The sequence below is a fragment of the Scyliorhinus canicula genome, chromosome 2 (assembly GCF_902713615.1).
Source record: "Scyliorhinus canicula chromosome 2, sScyCan1.1, whole genome shotgun sequence".
Taxonomy (NCBI): domain Eukaryota; kingdom Metazoa; phylum Chordata; class Chondrichthyes; order Carcharhiniformes; family Scyliorhinidae; genus Scyliorhinus; species Scyliorhinus canicula.
Window position 1 is genome coordinate 166,409,140 of NC_052147.1, and position 14,601 is coordinate 166,423,740.

Below are 14,601 nucleotides of genomic sequence, written 5' to 3' on the forward strand. Positions count from 1 at the left end.
CCTGCACGCAGACACGGGGAGAATGTGCAAACTCCACACAGACAGTGACCCAGGGCCGTGATTCGAACCCGGGTCCTCAGCGCCGTAGGCAGCAATGCTAACCACTGTGCCACCGTGCTGCCCCCTCACTATTCATTTTTGATTATATATTCAAGCATTTTCCCAACAACATAAATTAAGCTAACCAGCCTATAGTTACCCGCCTTTTGTCTACCTTCTTTTTTAAACAGTGGCGTTACATTTACTGTTTTCCAATCTGCCGGAACCGCACCAGATTCCAACAAAGTTTGGTAAATTACCATGAGCGCATTTGCTATTACCCCCACCATCCACCATCTCTTTTAGTCCTCTAGGATGCATTCCATCAATACCAGAAGACTTGTCTGCCTTTACCCCCATTAGCTTTCCCAACACTACCTCCTTAGTGATAATGATTATTTCTAGGTCCGCATCTAGAAATGATCCTTGCCATCAATTATTGGCATGTTATTTGTGCCTTCCACTGTGAAGACTGACACAAAATACCTGTTCAGTGCCTTGGCCATTTCCTCATTTCCCCCTCTCATCCTCTAAAGGATCAATGTTTATCGGAGATACTCTTTTTCGTTTTATATATTTGTAGAAATGTTTGCTATCTGTTTTTATATTCTGTGCTAGTTTACTCTCATAATCTATCTTACTTTTCTTCACAACTTTTTTGTGGCTTTCTCTTGACCTTTCAAGATTTCCCAATCTTCTAGTTTCCCACTAATCTTTGTCACTTTGTATGCATTTTCTTTCAATTTGATACCTTCTTTATTTCTTTAGATGTCCGTGGTTGATTTTCCATTACATAGTTCCATTATATATTTCCATTGGGGAATCGATCGTGGGAACATTCTATGACCACCCTGCAACCATGTCTCCGTAATGTCCACTAAATCATCCTCATTTGTGATGATTTGTGCCATCAACTCATTTATCTTATTTAGAATGCCAAGAGCATTCAGGTAAAGTGCCCTCATGCTAGTTTTTATACTTTCATTCTGGTGATTGTCGCGCGACAATCGCCAAGCGGGAATGTTCCCTTCCAGTCGGGGAACACCTCAGCAGTCAAGGGCATTCAGTCTCTGATCTTCGGGTAAGCTTTCTCCAAGGCGGCCTTCCAGGCATGCGACAATGCAGAATCGCTGAGCAGAAACTTCTCGCTAAGTTCCGCACGCATGAGTACGGCCTCAACTGGGATCTTGGATTTATGTCTTATTACATTCACCCCGACCATCTGGCCTGGTCTTGCAAAATCCTACCAACTGTCCTGGCTCGATACAATTCACACCTCTTTAACCTGTGATTATCCCTCTCTCCAGTCGCATTGTCTGAACTGTAAAGACTTAATTACTTCCAAATACCAGCATTCAAAGTATCATCTTGCATCATTGGCTTTTTCTATATATATGTTTGTGTAATCTACCTCGTCACTCCACCTGATGAAGGAGCTATGCTCCGAAAGCTAGTGATTCCAAACCAACCTGTTGGATTTCAACCTAGTGTTGTAGGGCTTCTTACTGTGCCCACCCCAGTCCAATGCCAGCATCTCCACATCATGTATCTCATTTAGCACGGTGCTAGTGCCACACGACACGATGGAGGGTATCCTCAATGTGAAGGCAGTATTTTGTCTCCAAAAGAATTGTGCCGTGGTCTCTTCTACCGATACTGTCATGGCCAAATGCATCTGCAGCAGGTAGATTAGTGACGATAAGATCAATTTTGTTTTTCCCTCTTGTTGGTTCACCTTCTGCTACAGTCCCAATTTTGTTTTCATTTGTTCATGGGACGTGGGCATCGCAGGCTGTGCCAGCATTTATTGCCGACCCCTAATTGCCCTTGAGAAGGCCGATAATAGTCAACCACATTGCTATGGGTCTGGAGTCTAGCCAGATCCTGCCAGCTGGGTCTGTGGTGCTATGGAGCAACTCTTGGTGATGTACTTTGAGGTCCCCCACCCAGAGTATATTATATGCCCTTGCGACCTTTAGTGCTTCCTCCAAGTGGTGTTCAACATGGAGGAGTACTGATTCATCAGCTGATGGTGGCAAATATGTGGTAATCAGCAGAAGGTTTCCTTGCCGTTGTTTAACCTGAAGCCATGAGGCTTCATGGGGCCCAGAGCCGATGTTGAGGACTCCCAGGGCAACTCCCTCCCAACTGTATAGCACTGTGCTGCCACCACCTCTGCTGGGGCTGTCTTGCCTGTGAAACAGGATATACCCAGGAATGGTGATATTGGTGTCTGGGCAATTGTCTGTAAGGTATGATTCTGTGAGTATGACAGTATCAGGCTGTTGCTTGACTAGTCTGTGAGACAGCTGTCCCGGCTTTGGCACAAGCCCCCAGATGAAAGTAAAGAGGACTTTGCAGAGTCGACAGGGCTGGGTTTGCCATTGTCATTTCTGGTGCCTGGGTCGATGCTGGGTGGTCTGTCCGGTTTCATTCCTTTCTTGTGCTTTTGTAGCGTTTGAATACAGCTGGGCATATAAGAGTCCACAACATTACTGTGGGTCTGGAGTCATATGTAGGCCAGACCAGGTAAGAATGGCAGATTTCCTTCCCTAAATTACATTAGTGAACCAGATGGGTCTTTACGACAATCAACAATGGTCTCATGGTCATCATTAGACCTTTAATTCCAGATATTTTGTTGAGTTTTATATTCCACCACCTGCCGTGGTGGGATTCGACGCCAGGTCTCCAGATCATTACCCTGGGTCCCTGGATTACTAGTCCAGTGACAATACCACTACACCACCGCCTCCCCTTATAGTTTCCTATAACTAAAGTGGATTACCGATGGGTTTTTCAAAGCGATGAGGGTTACTGCCTCCACCGTCATTTCAGGAAGTGGGTTCTTAGAGCCCCATCACCATAGAACATATAACATAGAATATTACAACGCAGTACAGGCCCTTCGGCCCTCAATGTTGTGCCGACCTGTGAAACCACTCTGAAGCCCATCTACACTGTTCCCTTATCATCCATATGTTTATCCAATGACCATTTAAATGCCCTTAATGTTGGCGAGTCCACTACTGTTGCAAGCAGGATATTTCACGCCCTTACTACTCTCTGAGTAAAGAACCTACCTCTGACATCTGTCCTTTATCTATCTCCACTCAATTTAAAGCTATGGCCCCTCGTTCTAGCGATCACCATCCGAGGAAAAAGGCTCTCACTGTCCACCCTATCTAATCCTCTGATCATCTTGTATGCCTCAATTAAGTCACCTCTTAACCTTCTTCTCTCTAACGAAAACAGCCTTAAGTCTCTCAGCCTTTCCTCATAAGATCTTCCCTCCATGTCAGGCAACATCCTGGTAAATCTCCTCTGCACCCTTTCCAATGCTTCCACATCCTTCCTATAATGCGGTGACCAGAACTGCCCGCAATACTCCAAATGTGGCCGCATCAGAGTTTTGTACAGCTGCAACATGACGTCATGGCTCCGAAACTCAATCCTTCTGCCAATAAAAGCTAACACACCGTACGCCCTCTTAACAACCCTCTCAACCTAGGTGGCAACATTCAGGGATCTATGTACATGGACACTGAGATCTCTCTGCTCATCCACACTACCAAGAATCTTACCATTTGGCTCGTACTCTGTGTTCCTGTTACTCCTTCCAAAATGAATCACCTCACACTTTTCTGCATTGAACTCCATTTGTCATCTCTCAGCCCAGCTCTGCAACTTATCTATGTCCCTCTGTAACTTGTAACATCCTTCTGCACTGTCCACAACTCCACCGACTTTAGTGTCATCTACAAATTTACTGACCCATCCTTCCAGGCCCTCCTCCAGGTCATTTATAAAAATGACAAACAGCAGTGGCCCCAAAACAGATCCTTGTGGTACACCACTAGTAACTGAGCTCCAGGCTGAACATTTCCCATCAACCACCACCCTCTGTCTTCTTACAGTGAGCCAATTTCTGATGCAAACTGCTAAATCACCCTCAATCCCATGCCTCTGTATTTTCTGCAATAGCCTACAGTGGGGAACCTTATCAAACGCTTTACTGAAATCCACATACACCACATCAACTGCTTTACCCTCATCCACCTGTTTGGTCACCTTCTCAAAGAACTCAATAAGGTTTGTGAGGCACGACCTACCCTTCACAAAACCGTGTTGATTATCCCTAATCAAATTATTCCTTTCTAGATGATTATAAATCCTATCTCTTATAAACCTTTCCAAGACTTTGCCCACAACAGAAGTAAGGCTCGCCGGTCTATAGTTACTGGGGTTGGCTCTACTCCCCTTCTTGAACAAGGGGACAACATTTGCTATCCTCCAGTCTTCTGGCACTATTCCTGTAGACAATGACGACATAAAGATCAAACCCAAAGGCTCAGCAATCTCCTCCCTAGCTTCCTAGAGAATCCTAGGGTAAATCCCATCCAGCCCAGGAGACTTATCTATTTTCACACTTTCCAGAATTGCTAACACCTCCTCCTTATGAACCTCAAGCCCTACTAGTCTAGTAGCCTGTATCTCAGTACTCTCCTTGACAACATTGTCTTTTTCGTGTGTGAAAACTGATGAAAAATATTCATTTAGCACTACTGTCCTTGACTGACCCTACTCTTACCCTAGTCATTCTTTTATTCCTGACATACCTATATAAAGCTTTAGGGTTATCATTGATCCTACCTGCCAAAGACTTCTCATGTCCCCTCCTGGCTCTTCTTAGTTCTCTCTTTAGGTCCTTCCTAGCTAACTTGTAACTCTCGAGCGCCCTAACTGAACCTTCACGTCTCATCTTTACATAAGCCTCCTTCTTTCTTTTGACAAGTGATTCAACTACTTTAGTAAATCACGGTTCCCTCACTTCCTCCCTGCCTGACATACTTATCAAGGACACGCAGTAGCTGTCCTTGAACGAGCTCCACATTTCGATTGTGCCCATCCCCTGCAGTTTCCTTCCCCATCCTATGCATCCTAAGTCTTGCCTCATCGCATCGAATCATAATTGCCTTTCCCCCAGCTATAACTCTTGCCCTGCGGTATATACCTATCCCTTTCCATTGCTAAAGTAAACGTAACTGAATTGTGACCACTATCACTAAAGTGCTCACCTACCTCCAAATCTAGCACCTGTCCTGGTTCATTACCCAGTACCAAATCCAATGTGGCCTCGCCTCTTGTTGGCCTATCTACATACTGCGTCAGGAAACCCACCTGCACACATTGGACAAAAACGGACCCATCTAAAGTACTCGATCTATAGCATTTCCAGTCAATTTTTGGAAAGTTAAAGTCCCCCATAACAACTACCTTGTAACTTTCACTCCTATCCAGAATCATCTTTGCAATCCTTTCCTCTACATCTCTGGAACTTTTCAGAGGCCTATAGACAACTCCCAACAGGGTGACCTCTCCTTTCCTGTTTCTAACCTCAGTCCACACTACCTCAGTGGACGAGTCCTCATCAAACGTCCTTTCTCCCACCGTAATACTGTCTTTACGGACAGAGGAGATCTTATACCACCTTCCCTGAGCTTACTGAAATATCTAAACCCCGGCACCTGCAACAACCATTCCTGTCCCTGCTCTAGCTATGTCTCCGAAATGGGCACAACATCGAAGTCCCAGGTACCAACCCATGCTGCAAGCTCACCCACCTTATTCCGGATGCTCCTGGCATTGAAGCAGACACACTTCAAACCACCTTCCTGCCTGCCAGTACACTCCTGCAACCTTGAAACCTTACTCATGACATCACTACTCTCAACCTCCTGTATGCTGGAGCTACAATTCAGGTTCCCAATGCCCTGCTGAATTAGATGGTGAATGAACATTCTCCTCAACTCCCCTCTAATTCTTTTGTTAATTACTTTAAATCTATGTCCTCTGGTTAACTGGTTGAACTCTCTGTTAACTGGAATAGCTCCTTTTAATTCACTCTATCTAGGACTCTCAAAAAGTTATCAGTCTCAATTAAATCTCTTCACAGTCTCTGCCAACCAATCCAATTCCTCCTTGTGGCTAAAATTCTCAAGTCATGGCAACAGTCTCATAAATCTCCTCTCGAGTGCAATCATAAATGTTTTGTTTTATAAATTTAGAGTACCCAATTCATTTTTTCCAATTAAGGCGCAATTTAGCGTGGCCAATCCACCTACCCTGCATATCTTTTGGGTTGTGGGGGCGAAACCCATGCAGACACGGGGACAATGTGCAAACTCCACACGGACAGTGACCCAGAGCCGGGATCGAACCTGGGACCTTGGCACCGTGAGGCTGCAGGGCTAACCCACTGCACCACTATTCTGCCCTCAATCATAAATGTTAATGTGAATAATCATCTTTGGCCAAAATGAAATATGAAAGCACAGGATACCAGAATTTTGTCCGTTTAGCAAAAGGGGGATTCTCCGCCCCACCCACATACCTCCGCTGCCTGTTACTCGGCACTGGAAGGCAGGCTGCCATTGGCTGGCAACGGGATCTTCTGATCCTGCCGCCATCAATGGAATTTCCCATTGAATCCATCCCCTGCTGCCGGGAATGGTGGTTCACCATCGGCGAACCGGAAGATCCAGCTGGGAGGGATGGCCAGAAATCTCCCTAATCTTTGAAATCCATTATGTTTATTCCTGATATCGTGTGTGTTCTTCATGTGGGCAACTGTTAGAATTAGTTTTATCATTTTCCCAACTACAGATGTAAACTGCCCCATAATTTCCAGGTTCATGTTTTGCTACAATGTTCAATATCATGCCAATAGATTTGCCCTTGTTTTTGCAGCTGAATGATTAGACCAGCAAAAATCAATCTAACTTGCAGCCGCTTTTCTTTGTCCCAAATTTGATCAACTTGGGTGCTACACTGCACTGTTTGAAATAGAATTGGGTGACTTTACTGAAATAATTATTTCAAAAGTAAAATGGAATCCTGACAAAGGGAAAATACAGCACTCGTATTCTTTGTTTCTTGTTCGTGTAACAATTAAAATGGCAGAGAAGCAAAAGGGAAAGAACTGATGGCACATTATATATTTCAGGTGTTTTCTACAAAGAGTGTGACATGTGTTTTGTTCATTTTTGCTGATTTTCAGTCCAGAAACATTATAATGACAAAGTACAACCCAAAACGACCTTTCTGTCCAGCTTATAAATACCGATCTGTGTGAAGCAGTGAAACATTCAGTCAGCTACTCAGCTAACCGTGAGCTCAAAATGGGAAAGGTGAGGTAAACTTGTATTTTGTGACATTGCAATCATTTGCTGAATGGTTTATAGTTTAAGAAATTGATTTACATTCACATGTTTTTTCAGATTATCTTTTACGAGGACAGGAACTTCCAGGGTCGGCACTATGAGTGCAGTAATGACTGTGCTGACCTCCACTTTTACTTCAGCCGCTGTAACTCCATCCGTGTCATGAGTGACTGGTGGGTGGTGTATGAGAGACCCAATTACATGGGATACCAGTATGTTCTGAGCAGGGGAGAATATCCTGACTATCAGCGCTGGATGGGATTCAATGACAACATCAAGTCATGTCGCTCCTACCCATATGTAAGTTAACTGTTTGATATTTTGTGTTCGTAGAAATGTAAGAACTGGATAAGGCTGGTTTGTCCCTCGAGCCTGTCCTGCTATTTAAGTAAATTATGGTTGATCTGTTTCAAGCCATCATCGAGCTTCTGTAACCTTTAATTCCCTTGCCTAATGTAAATGTCAGTTTTGAATATTTCAATTGCTCTAGAATCAACAACCTAATGGGTGATAGATATTTAGATTGTCACTATCCTTTTTGTACTTTCTGACATCATCTGAGTGGCCCGGCTTTAATGCTATGGCCAATCTTATTCTGGCATCTCCCACCAGGGGATCTATTTGCTTTCTAACTTATCAATTTCCTTAATCATCTTAAAGACAACTTTTATTCAATAAAATACCAGCCTAATCTATGAAATCTGCCCTTATGATTTAACCCTTTTAACTCCAGCATCATCCTGCATTTCATTCAAAGCCAATATATCTTTTCTTTAGTGCTGTGCTGAGGCCTGAATTTGTACTTCAGGCGGGGTCTCGCCATAGCTCTGTACAGCTGTGGCATCATTTCCTACCCTTTATATTCTAACCCTTTTAGTGCAAAGTTCAGTATTCAACTTCCCATGGGGAGGTGGTGGCATCCCTGGGAGGTGGTAATGTCAATGAGCTACTAATCCAGAGGGCCAGGTTAATGTTGCGTGGACATGGGTTTGAGTCCCACTTTGACAGCTGGTGGGATTTTGAATTCCCTTCCAAGTTGCACACCATCCTGACTTGGAAATGTATCGCTGTTCCTTGAGTGCCGCTGGGTTAAAGTTCTGGAACTCACTCCCTATAACACCACTGCGGGTTTACCTACACCACATGGACTGCAGGGTTCAAGGAGACAGCTCCCAACCACTTTCTCCATGCCAATTAGGTATGGGCAATAAAAATGCTGGCCTAGCCATCTATGCCCCCATCCCATGAAAATAATTTTTAAAAATACTTAATCGGCCAAGTTTTTTGCCACTCACTTAACCTATTTGCATCCCTTTGCAGACTCTCCACCTCCTCTTGACAGTTACTTTCCTAGTTTACTCGGTGTCATTGGCAAATTTAATTGCCATACATTCAGCCTCTTCATCTAAGTCTTTGAAGCAGATGGTAAATCGTTGAGGCCCCAGTGATAATCCTTGGCACTCCAATAATTCTAGTTTGCCAACCTAAAAAGTTACCATTTAGCCCTACTCTCTGCTTCCTGTTAGATGGAGAAGTGAATTCCAAAGATTAGCAATCATCTGAGAGAAGAAATTCCTCCTTATTTCGATCTTGAATGGGAGGCCTCTTATTTTTAAACTGTGTCTCTAATTCTAGATTCCTGGACAAGGGAAACATTCTGTCAGCATCTACCCTGTCAAACGCCTCAGAATCTTACATGTCTCAATAAGATTGCCTCTCCTTCTTATGACATTCAATGAGTACAGACCCAATCTGTTCAACCTTTCATCCTAGTTTAGTCTCAGAAACTTGCCAGGGAGAGGGCTGGAGTTGATAACTCTGGAACAGAGTTTGGACCAAAGACCAAAGACTTAGGTTGTTCATATTTAATTGGAGGAAATTTCTGCTTATCTATTTCTGAGTGTTTGAGAAATAGTCTGATTATTTAGCAACAGTAGTGGTGGGGAGTAGAGCTGGGTATTGTGTGTGTATATAAAAACTAACACCCTGTCTTACTGTGAGAAAAAAAATTCTCCTTCGGCTTTCATCAATTAATTAATTGATGGGATGACGGTGTCACTAGCTAGGCCAGCATCTATTGCCCATCCCTAATTGTCCTTGAGAAGGTGATGGTGAGCTGCCTTCTTGAACTGCTGCGCTCCTAAATCTGTGACATTTACCTACCAAGACGCTTGAAAAGGGAGACAGTTTCTTCTTACCTGTTTGATTGAAATGCTTTATTAACCTTCTTTGCTTTAAGGAGAAGAACCCTAACTTCTCCAATCTCTCATATGAACTGAAGTCTTTCATTCCTGGGATTGTCATCTAAACTTCCTATGCATCCATTCCAGAGCCTTGACATTCTTTCATAAAATGTTGGGCCAGAATTGTACATTTAATATGAGGCCAAACCAGAGATTTGTAAAGGTTGAACATGACTATCTTGTTTTTTGTAGTCAGCGCCCCCAATTACAAAGCAAAGTATCGCACACACTTTTAAAGCCTCACCGTCTTGCTGCGCAACCAGAAGGATTTCTGAGTATAGAACCCCAGGCCCGCTGTCCTTCTACACTCCCCTCCAAACTCCCATTTCGATTATATTGCCTATGTACTTCAACTTATGTCCCAATGTGCTTCAACTTAAACTTATCAACATTAAACTGCATTTCTCAAGTATCAACCCATTTCACCAACTATTTTCTCCTGAGGTTTGCCGCTACTCTGTGCACTATTAACTATATTGCCAAATTGCATATCAGCCACACAGCCAAAGTCTGTCATTTATATACAGCAAAGAACACAAGTCTCATAATACCTGGTGCACCCCTTTCATTTCAATTAGGAAAACATCCATTCACTACCACTTTGTGCCTCTATTCCCCTAACCAACCACATATCTAAGTTTACTCTGTTTCTTTAAGCCATGTGCTGCAAATTTCCAAATTAGTGATGTTATAACACCCATGAGACCCACAGGGACCACTCGATCGATCTCCCTCTGGTGCTCGTGGAATACTGAGGAGTGGAGGCCTCACAGAGGGGCTTGTTAATTCCCTGAGGTTAAAACTAGCCCATAAGGGACCCAGCTTCTCAGGATGGTCCCAGCTGGGATGAGATGTGCTCTTCCCCACTGTGCAGTCTTAGTAAGAAACAAACTTCTTGGACTTACCTTTTTAGGACTCCTCATTGACTGTCGTAAGTTACTATGTGGTTCTCCATCAAATGTCTTTTGAAAGTTACCTGTGAGCCTGTCATGTTCTTACAGGCTACATACATACAACCAATTTTTGAAATAGAGAAACCAATAGATCAGAAAAACCAATTCCCCGCATAGACCAATGAGAATTTCTCCAAAATTGTTACTGTTTTGTTCAATAAAACTAACCAAGAGAACCATGATGGACAGAAGGATCCATTGCATTCAACTGGTTAAGAAGATTTTAAGAAATTGCTTCAACTTTTCATTCATTATTATTGACTTAATTTGATTTGATTTATCGTCACGTGCACCGAGGTACAGTGAAAAGCATTGTTCTGCATACAGTCCAGACAGATCGTTCCATACATGAGAAAAACATAGGACATACATATATACACACTGTAAATACAGAGACGCAGGCATCGGGAGAAACAAATGGAGTGTAGTGCTACATTGATATTATTGATCAGAATTATTGATTATAATTTTATTATTGATTATAATTTTATTATTGATTACTGATACAATTTAAACCTACAAAACCTCCCTCTCTCACATATCCTCCTTACTGAATATATATTCACAAATGTGAGGACTAATAGTTAACTTCTATTACAGAACCGAGTAGGAAACTACAGGATGAGGATTTACGAGAGGCCTGACTTTGGAGGACAGATGATGGAATTCATGGATGACTGTCCATCTGTCTACGATCGTTTCCGTTACCGTGACATCCACTCCTCCCATGTGATGGATGGTTACTGGATCTTCTATGAACATCCCAACTACAGAGGCCGACAGTACTTCATGAGACCCGGAGAATACAGGAGATTCAGTAACTGGGGCGGCTACAGTTCAACTATTGGATCTTTCAGGCGAATGAGAGATTTTTAGATTGCTGTAAGATATGATTTTATTCTTGCTGAAGGATTTCTGAACATTAATAAAATATCTTTACTTTTTAAGGGTTATTTTAATTCATTTTGTTTTGGATTCTCTTACAATCATCTATGAACTACAATATCCTTGCCTGGATGTTAATGAGCACATTTGTAACAGGAATTGGGAGCAATAGGTCAGAAGTTGAAATAACTGAGGGGGAACAAGAGAATAGGGTCAGTAAGACTCAGAGGAAGAGCAAGACAGGGAGATATTGTTGAACACAGCGGGACTGGTGGTCTGAAGTGTATTTGTTTCAATGCGAAAAGTATAACAAGTAAGGCAGATAACCTAGAGCTTGGATTAGTACTTGGAACTATGATGTTGTTGCCATTACAGAGACTTGATTGAGGGAGGGACAGGATTGGCAACTAAACATTCCAGGATTTAGATGTTTCAGGCAGGACAGAGGGGGATGTAAAAGGGATGGGGGAGTTGCCCTACTGGTTAAGGAGAAGAGCACAGCTGTGGATGTTGCCTCCATGGACTTTAGTAAAGCATTTGATAAGGTCCCTCATGGCAGGCTGGTGCAAAAGGTTAAATCGCACAGGGTCAGGGGTGTACTGGCTGGATGGATTCAGAACTGGCTTGGCCATAGAAGACAGAGGGTAGCAGCGGAAGGGGGTTTTTCCAAATGGAGGTCTGTAACTAGTGGTGTTCCGCAGGGATCGGTACTGGGACCTCTGCTCTTTGTAATATATATAAATGACTTGGAAAAAAAACGTAGCAGGTCTGATTAGCAAGTTTGCAGATGATACTAAGATTGCAGGAGTTGCGGATAGTGATGAAGATTGTCAGAGAATACAACAGGATATAGATAGGCTGCAAAATTGGGTGGAGAAATGGCAGAGGGAATTTAACCTGAACAAATGCGTGGTGAAGCATTTTGAGGAATCCAATTCAGGTAGGAGGTATAAAATAAAAGGCAGAACCATCAGGAGCATCGTCACACAGAGAGATCTGGGCGTGCAGGTCCACAGTTCCTTAAAAGTGGTGGAAATGGTGATAAAGATAAAGCCTCCAACTGTTCACCCTATCTGCGTGGGTTTCCTCTGGGTGCTCTGGTTTCCTCCCACAGTCCAAAGACGTGCAGGTTAGGTGGATTGGCCATGCTAAATTGCCCTTAGTGTCCAAAAAGGTTAGGAGTGGTATTGGGTCATGGGGATAGGTTGGAAGTGAGGGCTTAATTGGGTGGGTGCACTCCCGATGGGCCGAATGGCCCCCTTCTGCTCTGTTTGTTCTATGTTCTATGAAAGCATATGGCATGTTTGCCTTCATAGGACGGGGTATCGAGTATAAAAGCTCGCAAATTATATTACAGTTATATAGAACATTGGTTAGGCTACATTTGGACTACTGTGTCCAATTCTGGTCACTACACTACCAGAAGGATGTGGAGGCTTTGGAGCGAGTACAGAAAAGGTTTACCAGGATGTTGCCTGGTATGGAGGGTATTAGCTATGAGGAGAGATTGAATAAACTGGGATTGTTCTCCGTAGAGAGACGGAGACTGAGGGGTGACCTGATAGAAGTTTATAAAATTATGGGGGGTATAGATAGGGTGAACAGTTGGAGGCTTTTTCCCAGGGCAGAATTGACAATTATAGGGGGGGGGGGGGGGACAAGTTCAAGGTGAAAGGGGATAGGTTCAGTGGAGATGGGTGAGGGAATTTTTTTACACAGAGGGTGGTGGTGGCCTAGAATGCATTGCCTAGTGAGGTGGATGCGGCAGATACGTTAGCGACCTTTAAGACTTATCTGGATAGAGATACGAACAGACGGGGTATAGAAGGATATAGGCGGTTGGTCTAGCTAGGACGCGTGATCGGCGGAGGCTTGGATGGTCGAAGGGCCTGTTACTGTGCTGTATTGTTCTTTGTTCTAGTTCTTTGTACTGCAGGTGGACACTTCAGAGGGCTCATGAAGCGAGGCTATATGGGTAGAGCTCAGGAATAAGAAGGCTGCAGTCACAATGTTGGGGGTTTACTACAGGCCTCCCAACAGCCAAAGGGAGATGGAGGAGCAGATATGTAGGCAGATTTTGGCAAGGTGTAAAAGCAACAGGGTTGTTCTGGTAGGGGATTTTAACTTCCCCTATATTGACTGGGACTCACATGGTGTTCGGGGCTTGGATGGGGCAGTGTTTGTAAGGAGCATTTAGGAAGACTTTTTGAAACAACGTGTAGATAGTCCAACTAGGGAAGGGGCCATACTGGACATGGTATTGGGGAATGAGCTTGGCCAGGTGGTCGAAGTTTCAGTAGGGGAGCATTTAGGGAGCAGTGACCATAATTCAGAAAGTTTAATGCACTGCTAGTTAAAGATAAGAGTATTCCTCAGGTGAAGGTGCTGAATTGTGGGAAGGCTAATTATAAAAATATTAGCCAGGAACTGAAGAATCTAAGGTGGGATTCTCCAAACCCCCGCCAGGTTGGAGAATCCCCGGGGGGGGGGGGGGGGGGGGGCGTGAATCTCAGCCCGCCGCTGGCTGCCGAATTCTCCGGGGCCGATTTTCGGGCGGGGATCACGCCGCGCCAGTCGGGGGCCGTTGGCAGCTGCCCCCCGGAAATTCTCCGGGCCCTGATGCGCCGAGTGGATGTCAATTCCTGGCCAGTCTTGCCGGCCAGAAATGGACATGGTCCATCACAGTGGGACCTGGCTTTTAGGCCGGCTAGGTGAGCCCTCGGGGGGGCACCGGGGGGATCCGGCCCCGGGCGACGCCCCCATGGTGGCCTGGCCTGCGATCGGGGCCCCCCGACCTGCGGGCGGACCTGTGCCTTGGGGGTACTCTTTCCTTCCGCGCCGGCCTCTCTCGGGCTCCGCTATGGCCAACGTGGAGAAGAACCCCCTGCGCATACGCAGGAACACGCTGGTCGGTCAGCACATGCGCGGAACCACACCGGCAGTTCTGCCGCATGCTCCAACTCACGCCGGCCCTTTGCCGCCGGTTGGCGTGGTGCCAAGCCCTCCACCGCTGTCCTAGCCCCTGGAAGTGCAAAGGATTACGCACCTTCTGGTCGGCCGAGGGCGGAGTTGTTCGCGCCGTTCTTGGTGCTGGCATTGGGCCATCCAGCCAGTTGCGGAAGAATCCCGCCCCTAGATTGGGGACAGATGTCTGAGGGTAAATCAACGTCTGGCATATGGGAGGCTTTCAAATGTCAGTTGATAGGAATTCAGTACCAGCACGTTCCTGTGAGGAAGAAGGATAAGTATGGCAAGTTT

At 44.7% G+C, this 14,601-nt stretch overlaps 1 protein-coding gene across 1 annotated transcript; it reads left to right on the forward strand.

Annotated features, from left to right (window-relative positions):
- Positions 1 to 7,103: 7,103 nt before the first annotated feature.
- On the forward strand, positions 7,104 to 11,405 carry LOC119961357 (gamma-crystallin S-1-like). Its single transcript, XM_038788748.1, has 3 exons — positions 7,104 to 7,229; positions 7,320 to 7,562; positions 11,059 to 11,405. The coding sequence occupies exons 1-3, from the start codon at positions 7,221 to 7,223 to the stop codon at positions 11,332 to 11,334; spliced, it is 528 nt and encodes a 175-aa protein (XP_038644676.1). The 5' UTR covers positions 7,104 to 7,220; the 3' UTR covers positions 11,335 to 11,405.
- Positions 11,406 to 14,601: the final 3,196 nt, after the last annotated feature.